This window comes from Canis aureus, chromosome 15 (assembly GCF_053574225.1).
Source record: "Canis aureus isolate CA01 chromosome 15, VMU_Caureus_v.1.0, whole genome shotgun sequence".
Classification (NCBI taxonomy): domain Eukaryota; kingdom Metazoa; phylum Chordata; class Mammalia; order Carnivora; family Canidae; genus Canis; species Canis aureus.
The window spans coordinates 47,414,080-47,427,249 of NC_135625.1; the positions used below are offsets into that span (position 1 = coordinate 47,414,080).

At 35.9% G+C, this 13,170-nt stretch overlaps 1 protein-coding gene and 1 long non-coding RNA gene across 14 annotated transcripts in view; one reads left to right on the forward strand and one right to left on the reverse strand.

Annotated features, from left to right (window-relative positions):
• Positions 1-13,170, forward strand: part of LMBR1 (limb development membrane protein 1) — a 146,423-nt gene that overhangs the window by 98,284 nt on the left and 34,969 nt on the right. For all 13 annotated transcript variants that reach the window (XR_013353109.1, XR_013353108.1, XM_077849527.1 and 10 more), the window contains one exon: positions 10,828-10,908. Coding sequence is in view for 11 of the 13 variants with exons in the window: in XM_077849527.1 (XP_077705653.1) it covers positions 10,828-10,908 (81 nt within the window). In the remaining 2 variants the exon portion in view is untranslated. The remainder of the gene's footprint in view (positions 1-10,827; positions 10,909-13,170) is intronic.
• On the reverse strand, positions 443-9,812 carry LOC144284673 (uncharacterized). Its single transcript, XR_013353113.1, has 3 exons — positions 9,606-9,812; positions 2,976-3,125; positions 443-605 (listed from the first exon to the last, which is right to left on the reverse strand). It is a non-coding gene; the product is annotated as an uncharacterized LOC144284673 (long non-coding RNA).

Below are 13,170 nucleotides of genomic sequence, written 5' to 3' on the forward strand. Positions count from 1 at the left end.
AGAAGCAGAGATAAGGTGATTTCCCTTAGTGTGAAGCCATGAAATACGAGCAATCAAAATCCATTTCTACTTCAAGACCCTAGAAGAGTAGCCCAACAGAAAGTCCCATTACATTAATTGTGGTAGAAAATCTTTTGTAATTCCTACCCAGGATTAAGAGGATGCATATATCATTAGCATGTTTAAATGTTTAAGTAATGCAACAGCATTAATTGAAATAATTAGCTTTCGTGTGTATATAGCCTTTGGGTGTACTGGGTAACTTTAGAAGTACCATAATGAATAGGAATTATTTTTTATTGTTTAAGTTCAAAACCTTGACAGTTCTTTTAATGTAATTTATTTAAAAATATTGTAGACTTTGAACTTAATGATTCAATTCAATTTTGTTAGGTACTATTTTCATCTTCATGATAAAAAGTTAGTGTATCACTTTTGGTAGTAATTACTTTCCTGCTTGATTTTGATCTTCCTTTAAAAGCCTTTTTCATTGAAGCTTGTATTCTTTATTCTTTTTTTTTTTTTTTGTATTCTTTATTCTTAAGAGCACAGAAAATATACTTGTTTCATTTTTGTGGTGTGTCAAGTTGCAGTACCTTTGTATTCTGAAAAATAGGAGATTGAAAAAAATAACTCATTCGATCTTTTTATGGAACTTAGTTACCTGTCAGAAGCAATTGGTCACCATCAGTCTTGGAACCTTGCTTATTGTCACTGAGTTGAGTTTGCCAGGCAGTTTTATGATGATGCCAAGGTTTACGGTGGTATTTACACTTGGTTTAGAGTAGTTGCATCCTGTTAGAGGCATTTTTTATCATCACTGTCAGAACAGTTTGCTGATTTGGTCATTACTTATCTGACGCCTTTCAGGTAACACCCTTAATATTGTAAGGAAGCTTCTATCCCAATCTTATCTTATGTTCTCTACATACTTTCATCTTGACCTTCTCTAGCTATTCTTCTATAGCCTACAGTGGTTATTCCATGAATACGATCTCTGTTGGTTATATCACTGAAGTTGAGAATATTGCAAATATATCAGTCCCTGGGCCACTTTGAGCATGTTGAGCTTAGGCTGGCTGAAGGTGATCAAGTGTCAGCTCTCATCAACAACATATATAGCAAAAATTGTTGACACTCAGTGACCCCCTTTTGGACAATACTATGCTAGAAGAAAGTGTTTAATAATATCTTGACTTCCTGAGCTAACAAGAAAGAATATTAACTACTGGTGAAACTAATTAAATTTTTTTTTTCCCAGTAAGATCACCAGCATTTGGATCCTAACATCTCAAACAGTGAGAGATGCCTTGTTAACTATTTATTCAGCTTCTTGGGCCATATAATCACTTTCTTGACTATAAATTGTGGCCAAATGATATGTTGCAAGATGAAATGAGGTGACTGAAGAGATGTAAGATTATATATATCAGTGATGAGGAATAGTTTGGAGTAACTGTAGAATTACTTAAGAGTCAAGTATCATATATTTTCTATAAATGATATGATATAAATGATCTAAATTTTTTAGCAGAAGATAAAATTTAATATACATGAGCTGCTTATTCAACCATAACCTATTTGGATGATAGTATTCCTGATAGTACCATATATAAATAAGTTTAAAAAATAATCTTAATATCAAGTTTAAGATTTACCAATAGCTTATATCTAAGGTGGAAAAAAAAGCCAAACAATTAATTATATATAGCTTTTTCTAAAAAATACTGTATCTTATTTATTTGAGAGAGAGAAAGAGAGAGAGAGAGAGAATGAGCTCGAGGAGGGGCAGAAGGACAAGCAGACTCCCTGCGGAGCCTGATTTGGGGCTCAATCCCAGGACCCCCAGATCGTGACCTGAGGTGAGGCCAGAGGCTTAACCAACTGAGCTCCAGGCTCCCTGGTACATAGCTTTTTATAATGTTTTTAAAGCTGATTGTTTAGTATTTTCTGTCTTGCTTGTGGTTATTTATAATGAAAATGTATTTGAATTTTGATTTTCAAATTGTGTTCAATATCAAGAATCTTATATTACTTGATTTTTGTACTTAGCTATATTTTATGGATATGTCACTAGTAAATAGAAACTAATACTTTAACAAATATTAGCATTACAAATGGAATAGAAATAGTGTGTTTGAATGTATAGATTGTCCATCTCTTCTGTAGAAAATAACAAGAGTTTGTGTTGATGTTGAGATAGATGCTTTAGAGATTTGAATGTCTAGGCTTCAGTTTTCAAAAACTTTCTGGGGGGTCTGCCTCATCTGCAGTGGCTGTGTGCTGAACAGTAATTGGTGTTTGCTTAGAGGATGGAGACACTCTACGAAATTTTAGGAGTCTTGGGCTTTAAACAAATTATCTAAGTGATTAGAAATAATTAAAAGTACTTGAGGGACCTTATAGTGTATTGATAGAGATCACATTGGTCAATTTAATATACTAAGCATAATCAAAGTTTTAAAGTGTTACTTAAGCAACAGATTTTCTAATCAACTTTTTTTGGCTATATGCTAAATTAAAAAGTTAAATGAAAAACTAGTCTGTTTATACCAGAGGTGTCTACTTCTAAATAGTATTTATTATGAGACTTAGTTTAGGACACTAAATTGTTTAGGGAGATTTATTGCTTCATGTTATTTGAATTGTTTACATACCAACATAGAGATTTATATTTATTTTTAAAAATGTATTACATATTTTAAATTAAATAATTAGTATCTGCCCTTTAACATATGAATGTCCATTAAAGTTGTCATATATTAAGGCTTAGTTATTGAAGAAATGCTGGGCTTTGGGAAATTTTGTTATCTTGGAAGCAAAATATTTTCAATACCACACTAGTTTTTCAGCTTAAGAATAAAGCCGGGAAAAGTTGCCTTCAGCTATTAGTTTTCCTGAATCCAAAGAGACGGGTGGGGCAGGATCAAAAATACTTACTTGATCAAAGTTATTGGCTCTGAAGGTATTCTTACCTGTGTAAGGAAGATGAAAGGTGTTGTTTTTATTGCACGCTAGTAACAGTGTAATTTTGAACTAATTGGTGTTGAACTGCCAATCACCTAGGGGAATGCAAATAGATACTCTTCTAATTTCCTTTGAGGTAGTGAAATCTTGTGTCGAGGCTGGAAGAAAAACAGAATAATACCGTTAAATTGACCTTAAATGAGCTGCTTTGTGGTTTTCTTGGAGAATCCCTTTTTATTTTTCATGACTAGTCCAGACAGGTTTTGTCTACCAATTTGACTTATTGACTAGACAATGCTGACATGGAACATGTTAGATTCATTTTGAAATAAAGTAAGGATAATACAATTGTTCAGGATATTTTGATGATTTTTTTCTAGTGCAACTTAAATTCACATCACATTCCAATGTGTGTTTCAATGTGTCTTGATTCCTTACAATAGCCATTGTTCCTTCTGGTCATATATAATGGAAAATTCTGCCTAAACAAGCTTGTTCTTCTCACTTAAGTAATGATACATATGTATAATAAAGGATGATAATGTCTTTGAAAATTGTTATTCTGGGTAAATCTAGTCATTTAATGAAAGCATACTTGTTTGGAGATAATGAGAATGTATTTTTAGTTTTTGTATGCAAGTAAATCAGCATTAACTCTCTATTGTGTACCTAGCATTGTGTCACCTGAAGAAAAAAAAAAAAAACACAGCATTTCAGAAATACTACTGAATTCCCCTATTGCATTAGCACCCCTGCCATCTTGCACTTCCGGCCTGAATCCTTTGTTTTCTTTCTACCTTTGAGGAAGGAGTGCTGTCCCAGAGCACTGATGCTTCTTCCTGAATCATTGTTTCTGGCCAGTTCATCCCCAGGCCCCCAAAACAGAAATTACTGGGACCTCATAATGGTTTGTCATTGTTTGAAGGACTCTCTGACCTGATTCAGTGTGAAGAGAACAGAACAGTGAGTAAAGAAAAATGATCACTCACTTAAGGCTGAGTGATGAAGATTAAGATGTGAATCTAGAACGATGATTCCCACTGAGGTTAAAATTTAATGGAGAGACAAATAAGAATTTGTACTTAGACCCAAAAAGTAACATGGACTTTTAAGGAAACATAATGAGAGAAGAAAAAGACCACCTACAATGTGAAAAAAAAATTAAAAATTCGGTAGATAAAAGATGAAATAGTCCTTGTGGTAGGCAGAATAGTGACCCTGCAAAAGTATCCATGTCTTAATCACCCTGATCCTAAAAACATGTCCCCTACATGGCAAAAGGGACTTTGTAAGGTAATTAGGTGAAAGGTCTCAAGATCATCCTAGATGATCTGGTGGGCCCAGTGTCCTCATGGCATTGTTAAAACTGAGGATCAGAGAAGGAGATGATAGTGGAAGTGAAGGTAGAGAGACTTGAAGGAGGGGCCATGAGTCAATGTGTGCAGGTGCCTCTAGAAGCTGGAAAAGACAAGGAAACAGATTCTCTCTTAGAGTGTCCAGAAGGAACACAATCCTGCTGACACCTAGATTTCAGACCTCTGGCCTCTAGAACTGTAAGATAATAAATTTGTAGTGTTTAAGCCACTAAGTTTATGGTACTTTGTTATAGTAGTGATAGGGAAGGAGTGTAGTCTTTCTAAAAATTGAATTATCTGGTAGAATCAATGGGAAAACTATTTAATGTCAGAGACCATAAGTACGAAGAGAGGGAAACATCAATGAAATGGCTGACATAGACTGTAGAGATGAGCTACTTAATCTAAATAATAAACATCTAGAAGGAGGAAAAAGAAGAAGTAGAAAAAAGTTAAGTAAATAGATAATAGAAGAAAATGTCAATGAACTGAAGAAAGATTTTAGTGCAGGTTAAAAGACCATAGAGTCCTAGACAAGATTATTAAGCAGGACATTTAAAGATCTAGATTTATTGTGTAACATTGTTGAATTCCAAGAGTAGTGATAATAAAACACCTTACAAGCTTTCACATAGAAAAATTACTTATAAAGAAGAGAGAAATCAACATCAAACCTCCCGTTTGTAACCTGCTAAGGATTATTGAATAGTATTGTTAGTTTTAAGGGTGTGGGGGGGAAGATTGCAATGAAAAACTCATATTTATAAATATGTTGTATGTATGTTAGGGCCAAAAAAGGCATTCATTTATTGCTTCATTTCATATCTGTATATTGAGTATCTAATTTGTGCTAGAAACTATTCTAAGCATTAAGGATATGGCAACTTTTATACTGAAAGAAAAATCTAGTAATAATCTTATACTAAATACTTGATTGATTGATTGTATTTGAGGAGGTTAGGGGAGAGGCAGAGGGAGAGAGTCTTAAGCAGCTTCCATGCCCAGTGTGGAGCCTCATGTCAGGCTTGATCTCACAATCCTGAGATCATGACTTGCGCTGAAATCAAGAGTTGGATGCTTAACTAACTGGGCCACCCAGGTGCCCAGTATACTAAATACTTTAAAGTAATCCCAGCAAAATCCAGGATTTAGGATGATTGGGAAGCAATGAAAAAATAGATAAAAGTACTGTGAAAGTTTCACCTTGGTGCAGAAAAGTTACTCAGTAAAACATCACTATTGGGTTATAACTGTTATATTGAAAAAAAAATACAAGTCTACCTGTGTTAACAAGAGAAAGTAACCACTGAAATGCCAGATTAACATGGGGAAAAAGAATAAACAGAAATTCTTCAAGCTGGGAAAAGAAGAAATAAAGAGCAAAATAAATGGAAATTATGAAATTACATAAAGGAGAGAGAGCCACCAGTCTTCATAAGCCGACTTGTAGATGGCAGAGCTTGGTCCCTGTATGTCATTGTTGAGCTGTGGGAAAATCAACTTTGAAGCCCACTCTGTGTCTAAACTTGTAATTTCATGAAATTGTTTTCTTAATTTTTAAGTTACTTTGAATTGATGTTTTTGATTCAGTGGAAAACATCCTAAATATATCTCATTTTGCATATGAGAATACTAATGTTCAGAGAATGAGAACTTGAGAGAAAATCCCAATAAAATTTTGGAATTTAGCAGACCTGAGAAAATCTTAGAAGTAATCAGTTTAGCAGACCCAAGGAATCTAAATCCTAAGCCATGTGTTTGATTTATATCCCAGAATTGCCCAAAGTCTCAGGAAGTGGCACCATCAGATATGGAAATGTGGAGATAGAGTGGAGGAAGTTTAAGGTAAAGAGGGTTGGTTGAAAATCCTGTTGATGAAGCAATTTGATCCCCAGATCTTTTCCCTCTATCCAAGGTGTCAGGCACTGCCTCTTTCCTATCCCAAGAGAAGAGGGAGAGTTGTTCTCCAGAAAGTGAAACAGAGGCTGTGGCCTAGACACAGTGTTAAGTAGAGGATGGGGTGAGTGCTCACAGGCTCCTATCTCCCTTCACTTGGACAGTCAAGCTTTAATATGCCAAGGAAGAGATCCAAAGAGTCTTATCTGTGGAGGCTGTCTAGCCTAGGAGGAAAGCCCCACAGATGCCAGCAGTGGGGTGTCCTCTGTGAAAGACCTGGCTGGATTACCCAGCATGAAGTCTCATAGTTGTCAGCCACCACCCACACACTCTTGAGTTTCAACTTAGCATGTTTTGTAGGTCATTTTTTTTTTTTTCAAAGATTTTATTTGAGGGCAGCCCCGGTGGCACAGCGGTTTAGTGCCGCCTGCAGCCCAGGGTGTGATCCTGGAGACCCAGGATCGAGTCCCACGTCGGGCTCCCTGCATGGAGCCTGCTTCTCCCTCTGCCTGTGTCTCTCTCTGCCTCTCTGTCTCTCTCTCTCTGAATAAATAAATAAATAAATCTTTAAAAAAAAAGATTTTATTTGAGAAAGAGAGCACATTGGAGTGGTGGGGAGAAGAACAGGGGGAGGGAGAGGGACAAACAAACTCCATGCTGAACGTGGAGCCTGACGTAGGGCTTGATCTCATGACCCTGAGATCATGATCTGAACTGAAACCAAGAGTCAAATTCTTAACTGACTGAGCTACCCCAGCACCCCAGTGCTTTATTCTTAAATATGAGCAGCCCTCTAAGGCTCATCAGGCTTCTGAGCAACATGAAATAAGAGGCCAAAACAAGAAAGACCTCGAAGAAGACAATATATACTAGAGAAAAATACATAAAAATATACCTGTTGTTAATACCCTGAAGGAGACCAAGATTGCAGTCATGAGGAAGGTCGGGAGTCCATAAAAATGGAATATCTAGTGAACAGAAAGGGACACTTGATAATTAGAAATAATGACCTATCCAAAAGGCTAGAAGATAAGGAAATTTTTTTAGAAGATAGGTCAAAATGACAAAAATAGGAGAAAAGAGTTAATAATATTAGAGAACCAGTTCAGGATATCTAACATCCAACTACTAGGAATTCCAAGTGGGAGGAGGAGAGAAAATTTCTCAGATCTGAAGGATGTAAATTTGGAGATTGGAAGGGCTCACTAGTGCCCTGTATCATCCATTGAAGGGGACTCGATGCAAGAACACTGCAAAGATTCCGTACATTTCACAGGACGGGAAGCAGTTCATACGGAGACAGGAAGGACTTTTTCTGACTTCTCAGGAGCAACACTAGAAGCTGCAAGACAGTGGAACGGTGACTTACTCTGAAGGAAAATTAGTTATGATGTAGATTTCCATATTTAACCAAACCATAAGAGCAAAGGTAAAATATCCAGACTCGTGTAGTCTCAAAAATACTATCTCCCGTTCACCCTATCTTTGCAAGCTGCTGGGGAGGCCATGTGCCACCTAGATGAGAGATTGAAGCAGTGGGAAAGACTGAGTTGTAAATCAGAGATGTGCCACAGGGCCCAGGATGCCAGGGTGCATCAGGCCTAGAGAGCAGCTGGTCCAGACCAAAGCAGGTCTCATGACTCCAGGAGAAATTGCTCCCAGATAATGAAATGAATGGGATAAAAGGAATTTAAACACTGATTGAAAAATACATTTGGGAGGAGAGGGTGGCTTCAAGATAGTGTTAAGTACATAGAGGACTAAGCAAATGAGAAAAATGACTAATTATAGGGATAGAAAAGAATACTATTATGGAAGAAAGGAAAGCTAGTCATAGTTTATTATATAGGTAAGCAGTGGGTGGCATTTCTTTTGTAATAATGAAGACATCAAATATTGATGTAACCAAGATGTCCAATAATCCACATTGGGAGAGGGAGGAAATGGCCAAGGGTGTGGTTTGGTAGGAAGGCCATAGTTAATACTTAGAGCTGGAAAATCAAGACCCAGCAGCAAAGGAAGCTGTTGATTTAGTGCTAAGAAGATAGATACTGAAAGAATCAGCTAAATGACCTGAAGTGACAGTCTTTTGGAGGAAGGTGGCATGTGTGTAGGTGCCTTGTGCCGGGATGTGGCACTTGGAATTCTGTGCCCATTTCATTTTGATAAAAATAAAATAAAAAAAAAATTAAAGTTCAGACAAGTAGTGTGCAGGGTATAAAATCAAATTTATCAGCTGTTATACAAAGTTATACTGAATGCAAATACTCTATTTGACTAAATGTAAATGGGCTGAATTCCACTGTTAAGGAATAGAGCCTGTCAGATTGGGTTATTCAACCATTTTGCTATAAGCACCCGTAGCTCTTTTTTCTTTACTAGAAAAAGCATCTGATTTGGCTTTACTGTTTCTCCTATTTGATCATATCTATGGAACTGCTTGTCAAAGTTCTCTGCCTCCCCTACTCAAGGAATTCGAGCTAGGTCATTAGGACACTGAAAGTTTATTCTTGAACCTAGCCACATAAAGACTGAAAAGTTCATTCTTGATCATAGCAACATGATGATTGAAAATGGTTGGGACTGATGCATCCCAGGTGTAATACTATGAGGAGACAGTCCATCTGTTCCTGCCACCTGGAGCCCCCAGCTGCGTGGTTCCTCTCCTTTCCAGGAAAACTGGAAGTTTTCCTACTGGTTCTGTCTCGTGAATTCCTTTTCTGTTTTAACCAGTCAACTTCAGTTGCTCATAACCAACAAACTCTGATAAGGTTAAACCTCAAATAAGATTCAGCTGATATACACACATATCTATACCTTTAATTTTAATCTTTCTTTGTCTCTTATATGCAAGTTTGTAATAAATCAGTAAGTAACTAAGACAGGTAAAAACAAAAAGATCGTAGAACTGAAGGTCCACAAAACAGATTTTAAGCAGAAAAACCTTAAAGACAAAGTGGATCATTATCTAAAGTTAAAAGGTATGATTCATAAGGTGAGTATAACAGTCTTATAGGAACCCAAAAAATTTAGCAGACAAATACAAATACATAATGGAAAAATTCTTAAAAGTTGAGACCTCAATAAAGGTACATTTGTAGTGGGGAATTTTAATTTATCCATTTCAGAATTTAACAAATAGAGTATGGAGATATACAAGTCATTATAGAAATAAGTAGAAACCATGAATAGGAAAATCCATGTGTTAAACATCTGGAAAGATGCTCAACCCCATTTAGGGAAGTGCATGTTAAAGTAACAATAAGAAAACATTTTTTTTCCCCATCATACTGGCCAAAATTCAAGAATTACAACATCCAGTGCAGGGAAGATATAGGAAGAAAATGGGTACTTTCAAAAGCTATGAATGGAAATGTAAATTATTACAATAATTTCTTTTTTCTTTTCTTTTCTTTTCTTTTCTTTTCTTTTCTTTTCTTTCTTTCTTTCTTTCTTTCTTTCTTTCTTTCTTTCTTTCTTTCTTTCTTTCTCTCTCTCTCTCTCTCTCTCTTTCTTTCTTTCTTTCTTTCTTTCTTTCTTTCTTTCTTTCTTTCTTTCTTTCTTTCTTTTTTGAGAGAGAGAGTGAGAGAGAGCATGTATGGAGGTAACAGCAGAGAGAGGGGAAGGGAGAGAATTCCATGCCCAATGCAGAACCTGTCACACATGATCTCATAATCCTGAGATCATGACCTGAGCTGAAATCAAGTGCCCAATGCTTAACTTACTGACCCACCCAGGTGCCCCATTTAAAAAAAATATTATGATATTTAAATCATTATAATAAATTACAATATTTGGAATGAAGTAACCTTTAAATATCTCTTCAGTCTGACGCTCTCCCAACTGAGCTATCTCGGCCGGGCTAAATATCTCTTAACTGTAAATGGTTATAACCTTTGGCTCAGCAATCAGAATTTTGGGAATTTGTCTTACAGAAACAATAGAATTAGAATGTACTGGATATGCATCCAGAAATTTTTGTTGCTTAGTTGTAAGTGGAATAACTCTGAAATAAATTGAAGTGCATCCATACTGTGGAATGTTGGATAATTGAATGTTTCATAACTGAATGTTATTCAGTTGTTAAGGGAGTTGGCACTATCTGTAAACATAGATGTCTGATTATGAAAGCAGGCTAAATGTGTCCAATTTAACTCATTCTTATAAAATATGTAGCAGAAATCATGTGTGGTATATATGTATATGTGGATATTTACATGATCATGAAGAAAGATTTGGAATCATCAACTAGGCTGTTGGCCAATTGTGACTCTAGGAGGATGGGATGGAGAAGAAGATCATGAATTTCTTTCACTTTCTATAATAAGCATATGATACTTTTATCATTAATGAAAAATTAACAGATCAAGTAAAAATTTTATCAAAGTAGGGCATTTTCTAGGAAACATGAAGTATTTAATCAGCAAGAACTTGGAAGTCTTAAGTAATGAAGAAATGGATTTTTCTATGAATCACAGCAGCATTTGTTTTTATTGTCAGTGATCAGAATTTGTCATGTGTTATCTTGTATTTTAATTAAATGTGAGGGCTACAAATTCTGTGCTGTTAAGGTTCTGTTCTACTCCTAAAATATTTTTGCTTTTGATAGGACTGTCTTCATCAGTGGATTACAACATAATGGATTTGGAACAAGAACTTGAAAATGTGAAGACTCTTAAGACAAAATTAGGTACTGTACGTTTTTGTTCTTGACTTGTGCACTGGTCTTGGATTCTTTCCAAAGACTTTCCTATAGTCTGAAATAGTCAAAAAGTTATGAAATCTTTAGTTTATGGTACAATCTTCCAGTGTATCCAATAGCTATTGGTACAGACTGCCTTTTAGTTTGGGGAGGGGATAAGCATATATGTACTCCCTTTTTTGTTTGTTTTGTACATGCATAAAGTGACTTTTCAGATGCTGATGTTTGGAGATGTCACTCCACTGTCTCTTGACTTGCATTATTTCTGACAAGTAATCTTCTGTCATCCTCATCATTTGAATTGTCCTTTTTCTCTCTCTGCTTTTAATATGTCCTCTTTGTCATTGACTTTGAACAATTTGATTCAAATGTCCTTTAAAGTGGCTTTCTTTATGCTTCTTATTCTTTGGGTTCACTGAGTCTCTTGGATCTGGGAATTTATAGTTTTCATCTAATTTGAAACATTTTTGGCCATTGTTTTTCTAAATGTTTTTCTTTTTCCTCTCTGTGTGCTCCTTTCAGAGGCTCCAATTACATGTACACTGGCCCAAAACTCATGGATTTTCCTTTATTTTTTGGATGTTTTTCTCAGGATGTTTCATTTTGGATAGTAATTACTATATCTTCATGTATACTAATCTTTCCTTTTGAGGGTCTAAACAGCATTTAATTCCATCTATTGTATTCTCAAACACTGCAGTTTTTTTTGTTTTGTTTTTAAATAGGCTCCAGGCTGCACTTGGAGCCCAATGTGGGGCCTGAACTCAGGACCCTGAGATCAAGACCCTGAGCTCAACTGACTTAACCCAGATGCCCCTCAGACACTGCAGTTTTTATATTTAGAAGTTCTTTTTAGACTGTTTAGTCTGTGTCCTCCACTTTTTAAAAAATACGGAATATAATTATAATAGTTTTAATGTTTTTATCTGCTAATTCTAATTTCTGTGTTTAGTTCTTGATAGATTTTGATTGATTTTTCTTATACTTTTATGCATACCTGGCAATTTTATTTTATTTTTTATTATTATTATTTTTTTTAATACCTGGCAATTTTAGATTGGAAGGTGGATGGTGAGAATCTTATTGCTGGGCACTGATATTTTTGTATTCCTATAAGTGTGGAACTTTTTTTCTGGGATGCAGTTAAGTTACTTGGAAACAGTTTGATATTCTTGGGCTTTGCTCTGAAGGCTTGTCAGGCTGGGCTAGAGTAGCATTTCCTCTAGGGCCAGTTGTTCTAAGGCAACAATGCTCATGATTTATGAGGTCTCATTCTTGTCTTATGGGAGCAGGCCCTATTCTTGGCACTTTATGATGGTTGGATGCTGCTCCATCTAACTTTTTTGGGTGGTCCTTTCTTCAGCTGTGGGTTGTTTGCTCACATATCTGAGCTGATCTTCACTGAAGACTCAACTATGACCCTTTGAAGATCTGTGGAGTTCTTTCTCTGAGGACTTTTGCCAGTGGTACTTTGCTCTATACAGTCCAGCTAACTTGGTCTCTCCACACTCTCATTTTATATCAACTCAAGGAGTGAGCAGGGCTGTGTGGGTTCCTGTGCCTTGTACTCTGGCCAGGAAACTGTCTCAAGACAGTAAGCAGGGGCAAACCCAGGGGTTGCTTTGTTTGCTTCCCATCTCTCAGAGATCATTGTCTTTCTGTGATTCACACATGCGGTGTCCTGTAATTGTTTCATATGCGTGTATTTTTTTGTTTCCTAATTATTTCAACTTGCATGGAATATTGGTCCCTGTAGTTATTCCATCTTCAGAAATGAAGTCCAGTGTTTTGTTATTGAAAATTTATTTATTTTCATTTTTCTTTTTTATTGAAGTGTAATTACCATGCAGTGTTATATTAGTTTCAGGTGTACAGTATAGTGATTCAACAATTCCTTCTATTAGTGCTTGTCCTGATAAGTGTACTCTTAATTCCTTTCACATGTTTCACTCATCCTCTACCCACTTCCCTTCTGCCAATCACCAGTTTTTTCCTCTGTATTTAAGAGTCTGTTTTTTTTTATTTGTCTTTTATTTGTTTTGTTTCTTAGATTCTACATGTGAGTGAAATCCTATGGTATTTGTTTTTCTCTAACTTCACTTAGCATAGTACACTCTTGCTCTATCCATGTTGTTGCAGATGGCAAGATTTCATTCTTTTTCGTGGCTGAGTAATATCCGTGTGTGTATGTGTGTACAAATGTATATATATCACATCTTCTTTATCCATTCATCTATGGATGAACACTTG